The 18,141-nt window shown below is 37.6% G+C and overlaps 2 protein-coding genes across 2 annotated transcripts in view; both read right to left on the reverse strand.

Moving 5' to 3' along the window:
- Positions 1 to 11,110: 11,110 nt before the first annotated feature.
- Positions 11,111 to 11,590, reverse strand: LOC149744201 (5-hydroxytryptamine receptor 2C). The gene has a single exon (XM_089904897.1). It carries the CDS (start codon positions 11,588 to 11,590, stop codon positions 11,111 to 11,113), a length of 480 nt encoding a protein of 159 aa, XP_089761023.1.
- A 52-nt stretch (positions 11,591 to 11,642) lies between these two features.
- Positions 11,643 to 18,141, reverse strand: part of HTR2C (5-hydroxytryptamine receptor 2C) — a 115,753-nt gene continuing 109,254 nt past the window's right edge. The window contains 1 exon segment of the mRNA XM_089904162.1: positions 11,643 to 11,931. Within this exon segment, the coding sequence (XP_089760288.1) occupies positions 11,643 to 11,931 (289 nt within the window).

The raw sequence follows: 18,141 nt of genomic DNA on the forward strand, positions 1-18,141 counted from the left end.
GTTTGAGGGGAGAATACTTTTACCTACGAATTCTATGCCCAACTAAGCTATCATTTATGTGCAAGGGTAATAAAGAGATAGTCTCAGATTTGCAAAAACTCAGAAAGTATACTAATAATTACTCTTCCTGGAAAAATATTGTTTAAATAGTTTTAGAAAACTGAAAATGGAAATAAATCAAGAGTTTAAGAAATAGGGACAAGTTATCAGAGCCATGGCATTGATCACTGAAACCAGTAAGCCTTGAAATTAATGGATGATGTATAAAGGTTATAAAATCAATATTAATGGCAAAAACTCTTCAATATAGAATCTAAGTAATGTACAAAATAAATCAATAACATGAATATCAGTTGCTGAGATTATTAACAAAAACTAGGTAAAAGGAAAATACAAATGAGGGTCTAAAACCATTATCCATATCTCATGTTACATATGAGAAGGGAATAAATATTTTTACATTCGTGTTGGAAATTAAACCAATTCATGTAAATACTGAAAAAGAGCTGGTGAAATGTAATATATCAAAGAAATACAATTCGTCAAGTATGGAAGTAGCAAGTTGCCTAAAATAATCAAGAAAATAATTTAGAAAGCATAAGTGCACTTAATTAGAACTAAGAATGTGGACATAATCACTGATAAAAACCTAAAAGAATTAGATAGTACTTTATCATATCTCCGAAAATATATTTGAAAGTAAGATAAAATTAGTGATTTGAATCAAAATTCCTTGGAGAAGAGATAGAGAATAAGAAGAGATAAATTAGTTTGGAAGAAATTGAGAAAGTTGTCAATGAGATTTCCCTCTAACCCCAAAGAAAATCCCCAGGGCAAGATTTTGTAGCCCCAGGACCCAGGTATTACAGGTGGAGTCTTTCTAAGCTTCAAGAAAAGATCAAACTTTTTTACTCAAATTCAAACTATTTTAGAGGTGTGGATCAGGAGGAAACCTTCCAAACTCATTTTATGAAATACTGTTAATCAACATTGAGAAAGATTATAATAATGTAAGTAACTATATTATTTCTTTGTCTCTGATTTCTTTGACATAGCTGAATCACAACTTTTATAGGCTCACAACAACACACACACACGTGTATATATGTATATGTATGTATGTATATATGTAATATAAATATATATATAAATAGTTATTTTGAATTTTCATTATATACCATAAAATTCATCATTCACCTGTTTTTTTTTTTTTTCTTTTTTTCTTTTTTGGCCATGCTGTGTGGCTTGCAGGATATTAGCTCCCCGAGCAGGGATCAAACTGGGGCTCTGGCAGTGAAAGAGCTGAGTCCTAACCACTGGACCTCCAGGGAATTTCCTCATTCACCTGTTTTAAGTGTGCAACTTAATTTTAGAATGTTTCATTTGACCCAATAAGATCTCTGCTGCCCATTTACAGTTAATCCATGTTCCTATCCTTATCCCTAGACAATCATTAATACACATTCTGTAGGTGAATTGTCAATATTCTAGACATTTTATATAAACATAATCATATTTATGAAATATGTGAAGTGAAAATACTGACTTCTTTCACTCCACATAATGTTTGCAAGCTTTATTCATTTGTAGCAGCTATCAGAACTACATTTTTTTAATTGCCAAATAATATTCCATTTTCTGAATCTACCACAATTTATTCATTCATCAGTTGATGGACATCTGGGTTGTTTCCACCTTTTGGCTATTATGAATAATGTTGCTATGTACAAGTTTTTATGTAGACATATTTTTTCAATTCTCTTGATTATGTATCTGTGGGTAGAATTGTTGGATCATATGATAATTCTTTGTTTAATCTTTTGAGGACCTGCCAAACTGCCCTTAGCAAAAGTTCATTTCAATTATTGTACTTTTTAGAGCTATAGGATTTCTATTTGGTTCTTATTGATAATTTCTACCTCTTGATTGATATTCTCTCTTTAGTGAGATGTTGTCATTCTTTCTTATTTATGGTTTAATAGCAGCTTTGAAGTCTTTTTCTGCTGAGTTTAACTCCTGGACCCCATCAGAATCAAATTCTATTGCCTTCTGTTTTTCCTGAACATGGTTCACACTATTTTGTCTCTTGTCTAATTTTTTAAATGGATAACTAGATATTTTAGATCATATACTGTAGCAAGTCTGGATTCTGATTACCCACTAGGGCTTGGTTTTTTATTTTTGTTTGTTTCTCAATGACTTGTATAGACTAATTCTGCAAAATCTATTTCCCACACAGTGTGCAGGCCTCTGATGGTGCAACTCTATTTTTTCTCCTTGAGTTTATTTTATTTATATATATATATATAAATGTATTATTTATTTATTTATTTTTGGCTGCGTTGGGCCTTTGTCGCTCGTCGCTGTGTGTGGGCTTTCTCTACATGTGGCGAGCTGGGGCTACTCTTCGTTGCGGTGTGTGGGCTTCTCATTGCGTTGGCTTCTCTTGTTATGGAGCACGGGCTCTAGGTGTGCAGGCTTCAGTAGTTGTGGTGCGCGGGCTCAGTAGTTGTGGCTCATGGGCTCTAGAACCCAAGCTCAGTAGTTGTGGTGCATGGGCTCAGTTGCTCCGTGGCATGTGGGATTTTCCTGGACGAGGGCTTGAACCCGTGTCTCCTGCATTGGCAGGCGGATTCTTAACCACTGTGCCACCAGGGGAAGCCCCTCCTTGTGTTTATTTTTAAAGTCTGGCTTCCTAGAAGTCATCCTTAAAGTTAGCACTGCTTAGTGTTCTGCTAGTGATTTGGCATAATTGGTTCTTGATTCCCGTGAGGCAGTAAAACTTCCATCCTTTGCAGATAAATCTGTGTGTGGCTTGGGGAAGGCTTTCAGATCTGTCCCATGTCTAAAATGTCCACTCTAGTCCCTCCTGAATGGGTGCAGCCTAGCATGTGTGCACAGCTTTCTAGACCTCCAGCAGTGAGTGTACTATTAACAAGGCCCTTTTTGTCCCTTTCTTTTGCTGGTTCTCTCTGTTAAACTTCTCTCTGGTTTTGTTGCTACTAGTTTCATTGCGTTATTAGCTTTCTCTGAACTGCTGACCACTAACAAAGTAAAGGATTATGTGTTTACTTACTGGCTTTACAGTGACTTGAAGTAGTAAGTAATATGTAATATGCTATTTTCTATTCTTCTTTAATCACCTAAGGGAAAATAGTGTACATTTGGAGGGCAGAAGAACTATTGATTGAATCGTAACAGAGAAATGAACCAAGAGTTTCCAAAATTGAACCGAAGGGTGGTTCCTACAATACAATGAAGGACCAGTATCTTTCCCTTAAGACACTATCTCTTTGAAACAGCCTCTGGTCTGTTATCATGGTATCATTTCAGAAGACCAGGAGGAGTGACTGAGAAGGTGTATAGGTTAATGTATGTGCTTCTCAGCTGCTTTTAGTGAAGGTACTTTCAGGGCACTTGGCTCCCACTCTAATTTTTTTTTTAATTTGGCCACGTCACGGGGCATGTGGGATCTTAGTTCCCAAACCAGGGATGGAACCCACGCCCCCTGCATTGGAAGCGCAGAGTCTTAACCACTGGACCACCAGGGAACTCCCACACTCTAATTTTTAAAGATGACATATTCCTGAGGTACCATCTGAATTGGGGCATCAGGATCAGGAGGCATCTGGGTGGTTTAGATTATTCCCAAGGCCCAGTAAGCTATATAGCACAGCAATGGCAGTGTAAAAGGTCAAAGTGTTCTGAAGAAACCAGTAGAATCACCAAAGTCCTTAGTTTCCACCTAGGTAAGAGATCCAGGCTGTCATGAAGCTCCAGTGGCAACGTAGGCTATGGTTTGTCTAGAGGTTGCTAAACTAACTGTGGTGGTATCTTTGAATTCATTGCCTGCTTGAATGCATTTTTCACAGAGCATCCATTCAAAAGAATACAGACACTTAGTGTATAATTCAATAATTTTTAGTAGGTTGATAGAATTGTGCTACCATCCCCACAATCTAGTTTTAGGACATTTTCATCACCCACAAAACTTCCTTCATGCCTATTTGCAGTAAATCTCTACTCCTACTACCAGTCCCAGACTTGTAGATTGTACCTCAATAGAACTGTGTTAAAAAATAATGCAAATAAAATCTTATCATGTATTGCTTCTTGTAATATTAATTGTATTTATTGTTAAAAAATAAAATATTTGTAAAACTGAAAAAAATTATACAGATATGAAAGAGGAAAGGAGTGAACAGTAGAGGAAAAGTACTTAATGATGGGGTCCGGAGACACTTGAAAGTAGAGTAGCTCCACACTTCAGTGATTTACTGAGAACCCATACCCTTGATGCTCAAAGGCCTGCAAAATTCTCCTTAGAATCATGCAGTGGGGATATTAAATTATATTACCATCCAGGAGCAGCTTTCATGTAAGTTATTTCCAGTTCTGTTAAAAACATACCCTAGTAGGTTTTGGAATTGAATGTCTCTCCTGTTTTTTTTTCCCTTTGAGCCTTTTTGTTGACTGTCTCTGTTAGACTGTCTTACACAGAAAGATTACTTCAGCTGGGAAGAGCTAAGCTAGGTTTTTCCATAAAAAGCATATGGGTAATTTCTGAATTAAACATTGAAATAAAATTTTAGCCTTTTTGCCTAGTAAAATTAAACTAATTGCTATGGCCTGAATATTTGTGTCCCCCCTCCCCATTCGTATGTTGAAGTTCTAATGCTCAACATGATGGTATTTGGAGGTGGGTCTTTGGAAGATGCTTAGGCATGAGGCTGGAGCCCTCATGAATGGGATTAATGCCCTTATAAAAGAGGCTTCAGAAAGCTCCCTCACCCCTTCCACCATGTGAAGACTTGGCAGGACACAGGCAGTCTGCAACCTAGGAGAGGGCCTTCACCAGAATAGAACCGTGCTGACACCATGATCTTGGACTTCCCAGTGTCCAGAACTGTGAGAAATAAATTTCTATTGTTTACAGACCACCAAGTGTGTGGTATTTTGTTATAGCAGCCTGAATGGGCTAAGACACTAGTCTTAGAATGAATCCCCTGTTGAAATAGTAATTGTATTTTCTTTGATGTTAGAATGTCATCGGCAACATTATCTTCATCATCAAAATTATTTTATTGTGTTTCAAGCACCCCTTTCATCTTAAGCATGCACAAGTCACTGCTGAGAGAGTTGTCTTTGTCACTATGAATCTCATGTTAGTCGTTGTTTGTTCAATCCTTGTCCCCTTTTCCAACCTATTCAGGGTAAAACTCGCTCATAATAGGGATTCACAGTGGACTATACATGGCCGTCCTTATTAATTTTAATGGCAGGAGTGAATGAATTTTAAAAAGGCTATTCCTAACTTGCACTCATCTACTTCTTTACCCCATTTTGAAGTGGTAACACTTGGAAAGATGTACTTTAATATGGGTTGTGCTTCCTGCCCTGGGGAAGCCAGTTTTGCCTATGGGACAGTAAAGAGGAGTCATATGGTATATTGGGAACAGCACAGCCTTAGAAACCAGATAGTTCATCCTCTGCTCTTTCCAGCAGTGTGATTTAGGGGAAGACCCTTTACCTCACTGACCTTGGTTTCCATTATAGCAAAGTGGAGATTTTTAAATGTATGAACCACCTGTTTACATAAGACAAAGCACGTCTGTGTTTGGCCCCTTGTGAGGTTTTAAGACAGAGAAGTACAAAAGGATCAAGCATAAAGTTTCCTTCTGTGTCTTCCAGTCCAGCTTCTCAGACTCTTAACAAAAAGAAATTTTTTTAGAATAAAATAGAAATAATTAGAGCTAGACCTGGAGCTTAGATGTAAGGTTAGAAGAAAGTTTATAGTTAGCCCTAAGGGAGGGTTAAAGACAAAGGAAGCATTGGAGTTAATAGTAAGTGTGAGGTTAGAGTTTTGAGTAAGGTTAGAGTTCGCAGAAGGCAGGATCATGGTTAGAGGTAATTTAGAAACAAGAGTCAGGGTTAGAATTAATTATAAAGTTAAGAGCAGGACAGGACACACATAGAGATAGCTTTAAGGATAAAGTTAAGAACAGAAATATTGTTATAGGTAAGACATGAGGGTATGGATAGAGTTAGGATTAAATGGAAAGTAAACGGTAGGGTTAGTTTTGGTTTAAGAAATAGAGTCACTAAATTTCTGTCCCTCTGCTACATGGAAGCAAGTGTGAAGGATGAAGCCTTTATCACCATTTTTTCCCAGAGTAACTATGATGAGAAGAGGTTTCCTGGCAATCCACGTTAGACATGGAGTGTGAGAGCAAAATGAGTGTTTGTTTTGTTAAGCCATTGAGACTTTGGGATTGTTTTTTACTGCAGCTTAGCCTGAGCTATCCAGATGGGTTCAGAAATCTAAGAATCCTAGTAAGCTGTTGATTGAGAACACCTTTAGCATGAAAAGAAATCTCATATAAAAACATATATTTATTTTCACCTCCATTTGCCTTGATTTGGGCTTAAGTAACAGGCAGCCAGGTTCTTTCATGTTATTTGTATAGGTGCTGAACTAGGTGGTGAATCTTTTTGAATTAGGTGGTGAATCTTTTCTACTCAATAAATGTACTATTTGTTATAGATGCTATGCTACACTGACCAGATCCTACCTTCAGGGCTGAAGGGTTTATTCCCCAGGTGATGGGAGATTGTGGACTTGACAACTTTCAGGTATAAGCCCTCTTGGGGAGTTGCCTCTGTTGAAGAGAGTGACCTGGCATAAAGTCATACATCTCTCTTGGGGACAGTGGTGCTATAGAGGATTGGCCCCTTGCTTCAACTTGGGACAACTCTGAAGCTTCCCATGAGAGTCATCTAAGTGTGATATTGTTTTTGTTGTTCACACCTCTCAATTGTCTTTCCCCTGGTGTTATAGTCTTTGAATACATGCAGAATTAGTCAGGAAAGGTGATACTTTTTGGTTAAGTATGTCTTTTTGAACTTATTTTATAGAATTCAATTTAACTTTCAAAGAAAATGAGGTGAAGTGGTATATTTTTCCTACCAAAGATGCAGGGGGAGTAAGTCCTTATTGTAACTACATCACAGCCCAACTTTTCCCTCTGCCCAGTCATCCTTTTTTCCCTTTCCCCGTGCAGATGGGTCCCAAGATCACTTCCTAATAAACATCCTGCACACTTATTTCCATCTCAGAATTTATATCCCAGAGGACCCATCTTAGAGCTATTTATGTTTAAAAGTGTGTGCTATGGGTCACATAATATTTGAGAGCCACTATGCTGTCACCTACTCCTGTTGGCATTGCCTATAAAAATACCTCTTTCTAATATATTCAGCTTTCTGTGTGATATGTTAATATATGTCTAGGGGAATATACAAGGAGAAATGGGCCTCAACCATGGAGATTGCATTGACTTAAGGGGGAGCTGATTAACTGTGTGGAAACTGTGTGTTTCTGCTGTAAGCAGAAATGTACTGCTGCCTGATGGCAAGGAGCATCTTTCTTTCCTCAGACCATGAAGACCTTCCTGTACAATGGGATGTGGCACTCCAGTCTTCCTCTGCCCCTCCTTCCCTTTCATTGGTAGTAACAACTCCAGGTCTGTGCCATCAGAAATTTCAACCTCTCTCCATTGCCTTGCTGTTGGGGAAGAGTAGTCCCTAGCTTCAGTGGTACAAGATATTTCTAGCCATGGGCAGCAGTGACGCTGTTGTTTCAAAGTGGCAGTTCAACCTTTATCCTTTGACCCATTCCTAGGACTCAACCTAGTCACGGTTGCAAAGGAATGAGGTATTCCTGCTTTCTTCTCAGGGAACTGAACTCATGCCAGTGGGCTCACTCAGCGTCAGGAAGGTACAAATGTTGAAAGAAAAGCCCAGTGTATTTTGTCACCCATGGCTTCAGGTATGGAGGAACAGAGCAGCTTAGTATGGTGACCCTGATGATTGCACAGGTATCCAAAGCCATTTGGGATAGGGGTCAGTTAAGGTGATCAAGTCACACCACATGACTGAATAGTGGGGAGTTGTAAGACTCCTTCTGGCAACAGGAACAGATAATACAATGCCCACAAATACTGACGCTCAATACGTGTCTGTTGAACATAGAGTGGCCGCTGTCAACTGGGGATAAAACCATCAATAAGGTAAACATGGTCCTCTCTAGGGGAGCTTAGAGTTTGATGGGAATAAGATAGCAATGATACCTATAGCAAGGAGAGCATATGAGCCACCCCAGGCCCCTGCTCAGGTTAAGGAAAGTAGGATAATTTGAGACTGCAGTTATTCTGCTTACCAGGCATCAGTGATGTTGTTATTAATATTGCGTTTGTTGTTTACACCTCTTTCCTCAGGTGTCACAGTCTTTGAGTACATAGAGAAGAGTAATATTTTCTGGTTGTATTTGTCTTTATGAACTTATTTAACAGGTTACAATTTAATTTTCCAAGAAATGAAGTGGTGTATTTTTCCCTCAAAAGATGCAGGGGGAAAAAAGACAGGTGACATATTAGGCAACATTTAATAAATTTAATAAATTAATAGGAAGTATCACAAAAACCTGGAATGGATAACATACAGGAACCAGGAATAAGACAACACTTTGCAACCACTCACAAAAAGTACCACTTGATGAAGAAGACTTACAGGAAATAATATAAGGCAGTCTGTTGCACGTGTCTTAAACAGATATACATACATAATAGGACATCAAAATGATCTGTTTGACAGTAAATTCACCACATTTACACTTATCACATGGACTTTAAAACATTTATAAAAGTTGTAGGTTTAACATTGAACTGTAAGGTTTATATCCAAATGAGTGTACTTGTTTCATACCAAACTGCACAGAACTTAATGAATAGCACACAGTTTGAGAATAATTACTGTGTTGGGTACTATTAAGTACTACTACTTGATGGCATAAGAATTATTAACAAATGTGCTGTAAGCTATTATTGTTCAACTTATTGCTAGTGCTTTTGAAAATCTGTGGTTTATATTTTATTTCTTTGTAAAACATGTGCTATGAGCTTGCCCCGATAGTTCAGGAAAGAAATCAGATGTTTCCAATTTTCTCTAATACTCACCATACTTCAGATCTGATTGCGTGGTCTTTTTAAAGACTGCTGAAGGATTTGCTTCAGTCCTTCTTATATCACCTACTCTGCCTTACATTAATACAAATGGATGGATTTATGCATCATACATGGTATACATGCAGGACACCATCTGTATGTGCAGAACTCATGCTCAGTGCATGGTGTGTTTCTTCAGACATTTTCGTTTCAGTAAGAATTAGATCTCACTCAATTTCATGTAACTGTTTTAACATGCAGTTCAACAGAGCCAACAGGCAGGTAGACTTTACTTTCATGTCATACTTGGGCATGCTCAAGCAATTGACCGGCATTTGGCAGTGTTGCAAATCACGTAGGGACTGTATGAGTTTCCTCAAATACGTCCGTTGGCTCTCCCACCGCCCTTGTGGCAGACTGTTGGATTTATCTATGCTGTGTGTTGAGGACACACACCAGGGGTTTTAGAAATTCAGATTCTGCCTTCACCAATTTCAAGATACTCTAAGGTGTGTAAGTAACTGTCAGGCATAAGAAATAGCATCATGAACTCTTCAGAAATTGATCCACAGTTGTGTGACATGGACACACATGGAAATACAGTTACTGGAAACCCTTGTACACTCTGCACACAGCATAGACTTAATGGTCTGACTTTAACAATGTTTGAAAACCTTTCACGGTTAACAAACTAGTAAAATGGTACTGAACTCTTAGAGAGCAGCAGGCCCAAGAATGAAACAATGGCCAACACTTACTGTAACACAACACTATATTTTAACAAAGATTTAAACTTCTGGTACATAATTGCAGTACAATGAAGAGCTTGCCACTTTTACAAATTAGCTGCAGCCTTGCCTGCACTAGAGAGTTTGGAAGGATCTGTAAATGAGATACATTTTGTTTAAAATCCAAATGGAAACTCTGTATTTCTGTTTTTCCCAAAGTTCAGTAAAAGCTTCTTTTTAATTCCTTTTTTTCACATTCTAAGGGCCCAGTTCTGTAGTCCTTAATCAAGCAAAACTTCCAAGCTTTTGATCATCTATGCTTCCAACGCAAGTTTTACTCAAAAATGGACTGCTAAATTAGGTCCTATAGATAGAGGTACCATAATTAATATACTATTTTAATAAGGCTCAAAATGCTAATTTCATTTTGTGTGTAGCACACAAACTTCCAGGATCCTGAGATCAAAACCCAATTGATGATGAATCCTGGATTGGGAAATAACTCTGGGATTTTGTTTCCCAGTTTAATCATGGAATTAGGTATTTACTAAGGACCAGAATGAAAACACTAATTCCAGTTTGCTTGTCATTATAATCAGAATTTGAACATTGTCTGTAAGAAGTGAAAAGCTGTTATTGGTGTATATATCTCGTATCATCCTTTCACTTCTGTAGTCCTGGTTAACCAGCTGCTATGTTAAAATACCACTATGTCTGGTGACAGACATTGCAGTAAAATATCAACAGAACATTCTGACAATGTCAAAATTTCCCCTATGTGTGACAACAAGGCTAAGTTCTGCCTTTGACTCACTAATAGTTATGATAGATTATCAGATGGCAGAACCTATCTTACTGTGTTTATGTGTGTAGATGAGCTGAGCAAGAATTTAAAGTGTATATTTACTGTTAACCCAGAAAATAGATTTCACTGAATTTGTTCAATTTTGGCGTGGTTGAAATGTAACCACTGTCCTGTGCATCATTCTGGTTTCCTGCAAATGTCACCTGAGATGAAGATCAACACTTCCGTATGTGAAAAAGAAAAAGAGAGAGAGAGAGAAGAGGGAAAGAAAGAAAGCAAGAAGGAGAGGGAGGGAAGGAGGAAGGAAGGAAGGAAGGAAGGAAGGGGGGAAAAAATCAACATGTTTGCATCAAACAACCAAAGTAAATTATTCTCAATCTATTATAAACAGTAAATACAGAACCCTAAATCTCACTACTGTAAGCATGATTGTAAAGTACAGGATTGCAAAGCTATATATAAAAACAACTTTTTCAGACAGCAATATTTACATTAGGTTATGACCGGCAGAAGAATTATAGAACAATTTCCTACATTTGTAGCTTTACTGTAGGAAAAGACTGCACCGCTCTTTCTTACACACTACTAATCCTTTCACTAACCACATTGGAGGGATTAACTGGTAGCTCCAAATTCTCGATTTGCATCTCTATACCGGCCTCCTGGTCATCAGCTTTCTTAATCACTGGTTCATTGGTGTGCCGGTAAATGTTAACATTAAGCTCCCTCCCAGACAAAGCAGTGGCAGCAACTCTCGGGATTTGTCTGATCGGAGGCTTTTTATCTGCCTTATAATTGCAGCGCAAATAGTTGGAGAAAGCCCTTCGGTAAACTTTGTTGAAAAGAGTGTACACCAGAGGATTAATTCCTGAACAAACATAGCCAATCCAAACAAACACATTCAGAAGTTTTTCTATTAGCTTTTGATTACAAGCCTTCCCACAAAGAACCGACAGGATATTAGTAATAAAAAACGGGCACCACATGATCAGAAACACAAAGAAAACAATGCCAAGGACTTTCGAGGCTTTCCGTTCATTGTTGATAGCTTGCATGGTGCCCCTTGGCCGTCTTTCCTTCTTCCTTCGGCGTGGGTTCAAATCTTGGTTAGGGTTTGCAGAGTTCTCTTCATCAGTATTCCTCTTGCAGCACTTCAGGAAATCCAGGCTAATTCCGGGCGGTTCCTCCGTGTGGCCGTGCAGTAACATCAGAGCTTGTCGGCGAAGGACGTGGATCGTTAGACAGTATGTAATCACCATGATCGTCAGCGGTATGAAGAAAGCTACGAAGGACCCAATAAGAACGAAATTTGGGTCATTCAGCACGCAGGTGTTGTTGTTGATGAACACCTTGTCTTCATCCCTCAGTCCAATCACTGGGATAGGAACTGATACACCTACAGGAACAGAAAAGAAGGTAGGACATTGTTACAACATATTGAAGGGTCGCACAGATTTGTACAGTGGGATGCATTTAATTGCATTTCACTGAAGAAAATTTAGATCTATCTGTTGAAGGCTATTCACAGCATAAATGGGTAGTCACATGAAAGAGTAGCAGTATGATATCAGAAAATGACAGCTTTTTTCAAGTTAGGAATGCCTTCTCACCAAATTTCCTGTAGAAGATGTGGAATTATCATTATTGAGATAATGATAGGTATGGTTGTGCATAAGAGTGGTTCGTGTCTTTTTTGTTTTATCTCCAATTCCTAGAACTGTCCTGGCTCATAGAAAGCACTCAATAAATATTTGTTGAATGAGTGAATAACTTCACATCTATACTCAATGATGTCAATAAATTCAACTGTTCATTTTTAAGCATCTTCCAAATGCAGTAAAAATGATGTGTATGCCACCTACAAGAGTAATTATAGCATATCAGGGTTGGCTGAGCTTTTAGCCAAGGACATCTTTTCCTGAGGAAAGTGGTCAAGAAGAGGAACTTCTGTGTGTGTGTCCTTTGGAGACAGGGCCTAGGAGCTCTGGAGTTACTGGAGATGGAGAGGATAGTATGGCCCCCAAACAGGAATTAGATCTGACCACAGTGTGGACATAATCTATGCAGAAACTGAAAGGATTGTCTTTTTAGTAAGCATTTTCCTGAGACTCTGTGCTTAAGCAGGGTCAAGAGACAGATAGAAATGCTGAGTTGGGAAAGATACAGTCCTCCCATTTCTGTGTGGAGTTTTGAACTCTTTTGTTTTTTAAGAATACTGAGAGGTAGTAATTTGGTAAGCACTTCCATTAATAAAGAAGCTCACAGGCAGAAGATATCAACAAGGAGGTGGGAGCAGAAGGTGATCTTATGCCTGAGCATAAGTAAGAAACCTAGAAATTTTTAGAAATCATTATGGTAGATCTTGAAGAGGTTCTACATTAATAAGTAGGGATAACTTGCAAGTGAAATTCAAATTTTAATGTTAATTTATTCTCTCTTGTGTCCACAGGAACTTGAAGCCTGGGAAAATTCAGACTGCATTTTTAGGATTCTATCAGAGATTATTATGAGGAATCCTGAGCTGGTGGATATCTGCACTATGAACTGTGAGAGGGGATAGAAGCGCACTCTCAAAGATCATTGTTGGCTTTAGGGAACAGTGACAAATCTGAAACTGAAAAGTCCCTATAGATTGTCTTTTTTTTTTTTTGCCGCACAACGTGGGTGGTGGGATCTCAGTTTCCCGACCAGGGATTGAACCCAGAATCCCAACCGCTAGGCCACCAGGGAACTCCCCTACAGGTTGTCTTAACACACTTTGTCAGGTATAGAGTGTTTGGCTGGATGATCAAGAAGGAAATAAATGGTAAATGTTTCTTTGCTAAGAGCTCGCTGAGGATATTGATTGGTAATTAATTTCTAGGAAGACATGAGGAAGAAAGAGTCTTTGGAAAGTGATCTTTAAGCCTTCTAACTCAGACCCTGAATTTCTTAAATGACCGTTTTTTTTTGTTTGTTGTTTTTTCTAGAGAAAGAGGCCAAGTGATGGTATGAGAACCAGTGATAGATGTGACAAGACTTCTTGGGGTATTGGTGTATGCCTGCAACCCTGAACCTGGGCATGCCATTCAAGAAAGTAAAAACGGCTGTGAAAACTAGGAGACACTGCAAACAGAAAGTGTCCTCAGGTAATACAGTGCAGGATCCGGTGAAAAGACCTTTGAACTCTGGATGGGAAGAGTGGCAAGTATCAGAAGGTAATATTCACCCAGTTTGATGAACCACGCAGATTACATTTCTTAAGAGTTATAAAATGACAGGTAAGAATGTGGTCAGTTTGTACTGTTAGGATCTTTATTCCAAAAGTTATAAATATGAGGGAATATCTAGAAAGAGTGTAGATCCAGCTTGCCTGAAAAAAGTCAGTATTGGCTTTATCCTTCATGAAATGTTTTAGTGAGGATTAGGCTGCAGGAAGTTTTCTGGAGTTAAGGAAGCTAATATGAGATTAAGAAAAGAGGGACGGGTTACTTAAACACAAATCATTTACAAGAGAAAAAATTAGAGAGAGAACCTAAGATTAAGAGAGACTTAAAAGACCTATCAAGCATTATAATATGTGGACCTTCTTGGGATCTTGATGCAAATAAATTTTAAAAAATATTCATGACACAGGTGGAAATTTTGAACAATGTTTGGCCTTTTGATGATATTAAATAATTTTTGTTCACTAATTTTTAAAAGTGATGTTGATATTGTGGTTCTGTAGAAAAAATCTTATATTTTTAGATATAGAGACTGAAGTATTTAAGGATAAAGTATTATGATTCTGAGGTTTATTTCAAAATAATATGGGAGGGAGAAGTGGATGGAAGTATGGATGAAAGAAGGCAGTCCATAAACTGATAAATCTTGGAGCTGGGTAATGAGTACATGGGTCTTTACTATATAATTCTATCTAACTTTACAATCTTTGAAAGTGTCTATAACAAAAGTTTAATATTTTAAAAATTGAAGAAATTAAAAGAAGACATAGAAGTCCTTTCTGAAACAGAGAAAGAAATGACTGTTAGACCTCAGATCATAAAAGTCTCTAAGATTTACTACCACTGCTAACTTTGGAAGTGATTATTTCTAGAGCAAAAGTCTTGGCCTCCTGAGTGGAAACGCTCAACATTTTCATATAAGTATAGAGAAGAAGGTGGTTTTCTGACAAAATGTTGGTAGAAAACTATGTTATACTTTCTCAGGATCCTATAGCAAGACCAGAGGAGGGGTATAGTGGAATGGCTCCCCTTCCAAACTGCCCCCTCCCCTGCCCTCTAGCAATGTGAGAACAAGAGCCTGAGGCTAGAAACTTGATCTGGGGAGTTTGCATTCATTCTGGAGGAATCCTGACAAGGGTAGACATATCTACACTCAGAAAACAAGTGCTGGAGTGGAGATTCAATTCCCAAGGAAATGCTGCACAGTATTTTAGGTATTTCTAGATATCTGAAGTTTCTAGGGAAGGCCTCACACTCTGATCAGAAGGTCAGTGGAAGTCAGCATTACTCAGAGCCCAGCTCTGAACTGGTATTAGCTTGTTTCTGTTAAAAGATTTATTCACTTTCCTAAAGGATTCTTGGGCCTAAAAGTAAGCCTGTTGAGAGACAACAAGAGAGGGTAGCAGAGTGATCCCAGATGAGCTAAAGGAGTTATTGGGTATGTGAGGCCAGTTTTATCCCTGGCATCTATTTGTATAATTTTATGTACATTGAACAAAGAGTGATTCTAAGGCTGCCTTTTATTGAGTCTATCTTGTATGCCAGGCATTGAGCCATGCATATTACTGACATTAAAGATATAAAATGTATTATCTCAATTTGGTTAAAACTCCTAAAATACAGATATTATTTGGTGAAGGAGCTTAACCATTTTACCAAATCTATATCATCACTAGTTTTATTGGTTTTTGGTTTTTTAGAAACTGTGAATGCAGTCAACAAAACAAGAAACTTAAGTTCTTTTGTCAGTATCTGGAAATGAAATGTAAATAATAGCAACTAAAGCAGCATTAATAGCAGTACCTATTGTACAGATTATCTTAATCAATACTTAAAAAAAATTAAAAGTATATGTCAGCAGTTTTCAAAGTGTGGTTCAAGGACCCTGGGGGGCCTCTGATACTCTTTTAGAGAGTTTGCTGTTTCCCTTTTCCAGCTATTTATCTTTAAAACTGCATTTTCTTTATAAACTTCAACCCAAATAACATAAAACAGGTTGAATGCAGATACATAAATGAGAATCCAACTATATTTCCCTAAAACTAAATATTAAAGAGATTTTAAAACTGTAAAACAATGTCAGCCTTCTCTCAATTATTTTTGGGAAATATAGTTTATTTTTATAAAAAATATTTACGTTGACATTAAATGGATTCATTACTGTTATTTAAAATGAAATGATTCATAAATATGTTAAACATTTCTCAGTTTTAAGTTACATTATAATAAATATCAATAGATATAATCCACACAAACAAAAGCTCTTTGAGGTCTTCAATTATTTTGAAAAGTATAAATAGGTCCTGACACCAAAGAGTTTGAGAGCTGCTGTTCTATATTAATGGATGAAGTTACTTAAGCCCTGGAGAGTTAAATTCAGCAAATTTATAAAGTCTTTCTCAGTGTTTTAAATTTGTCAGCTAGTAGAAATTCAGGTGATGTTATGTCAGGGTAAACATAAACAACATCAATAATAGCAACTAAATATTTTACATGCATCATCTCACTCATTGTCGTAAAAATTATGAAAGGCGCATGTTATTTGAAGTTAACTTCAGAAAAGTTAAATTAATTTAGCAAGTATAATGGAGCAGTCTTTGATATTTTTAAACCTTTGATATGTCCAAGGAGAAAAAGTGAAAATGAACTCCAAAGAAGATATACAGATTGCCAACAGACACATGAAAGAATGCTCAACATCATTAATCATTAGAGAAATGCAAATCAAAACTACAGTGCGATATCATCTCACACCGGTCAGAATGGCCATCATCAAAAAGTCTACAAACAGGGGCTTCCCTGGTGGTGCAGTGGTTGAGAATCTGTATGCTAATGCAGGGGACACGGGTCCACACCCTGGTCTATGAAGATCCCACATGCCGCGGAGCAACTAGGCCCGTGTGCCACAACTACTGAGCCTGCGCGTCTGGAGCCTGTGCTCCGCAACAAGAGAGGCTGCGATAGTGAGAGGCCTGTGCATCCCAATGAAGAGTGGCCCCCACTTGCCACAACTAGAGAAAGCCCTCGCACAGAAATGAAGACCCAACACAGCCCAAAATAAATAAATTAATTTTAAAAAAATCTACAAACAATAAATGCTGGAGAGGATGTGGAGAAAAGGGAACCCTCCGACACTGTTGGTGGGAATGTAAACTGATACAGCCACTATGGAGAACAGTATGGAGGTTCCTTAAAAAAGTAAAAATAAAACTACCATACAACCCAGCAACCCCACTACTGGGCATATACCCTGAGAAAACCATAATTCAAAAGGAGTCATGTACCACAACATTCATTGCAGCTCTATTTACAATAGCCAGGACATGGAAGCAACCTAAGTGTCCATCGACAGATGAATGGATAAAGAAGATGTGGCACATATATAAATGGAATATTACTCAGCTATAAAAAGAAATGAAATTGAGTTATTTGTAGTGAGGTGGATGGACCTAGAGTCTGTCATACAGAGTGAACTAAGGCAGAAAGAGAAAAACAAATACCGTATATTAACACATATATATGGAATCTAAAAAAAAAAAAAAAAAGGTCATGAAGAACCTAGGGGCAAGATGGGAATAAAGACGCAGACCTACTAGAGAATGGACTTGAGGACACCAGGAGGGGGAAGGGTAAGCTGGGACAAAGTGAGAGAGTGGTAGTGTATATATGGATATATATACACTACCAAAAATAAAATAGGTAACTAGTGGGAAGCAGTTGCATAGCACAGGGAGATCAGCTCAGCGCTTTGTGACCAGCTAGAAGGGTGGGATAGGGAGGGTGGGAGGGAGGGAGATGCAAGAGGGAAGAGATATGGGAACATATGTATATGTATAACTGATTCACTTTGTTATAAAGCAGAAACTAACACACCATTGTAAAGCAATTATACTCCAATAAAAACGTTAAAAAGAAAAAAGAAAGAAAATGCCAGGTATAAATAACAACAATTGCAATAATAATAACTACTTTTTACTGAGTGCTTTTTATTTGTCACACGCTGAGTCATGTGTTTTATAATTATTACATACTTTCATATATTATTTAATCCAGACAAAAAACATAAAAAGAAGGAATTATTAACTAGAATTACTAAGTCTTTCTGAAATTAACTTCAATTAATCTACATCATCTTTAGAATTTTAGAAAGAACAAAGATAAGTTATAATTCACATTCGGCTGAGAATATCAGGTACTACTTCAACCAATAAACAGTCAAATATTTTGCATGCATTATCTCATTTAGTTCTCAGAAAATCCTGTGAAAGTGATTATTATTCATTAAGGTACTTAAACTCAGAGAGAAAAAAATACTTTCAATAAACATGTGGAGTCTTAGCATTTTAGGAACACTGAATTCAGTAATAGTTATAGTTCAAGTTTTTATTGAAAATATGTGT

Source organism: Delphinapterus leucas, chromosome X (genome assembly GCF_059928025.1).
Source record: "Delphinapterus leucas isolate spDelLeu-1000000601 "Yukka" chromosome X, BTC_Dleu_Yukka2, whole genome shotgun sequence".
Taxonomy (NCBI): Eukaryota; Metazoa; Chordata; class Mammalia; order Artiodactyla; family Monodontidae; genus Delphinapterus; species Delphinapterus leucas.

Coding starts and splice junctions, on each gene's coding strand:
- LOC149744201 (XM_089904897.1), bottom strand. CDS start 11,590: ATGCAAGCTATCAACAATGAACGGAAAGCCTCGAAAGTCCTTGGCATT.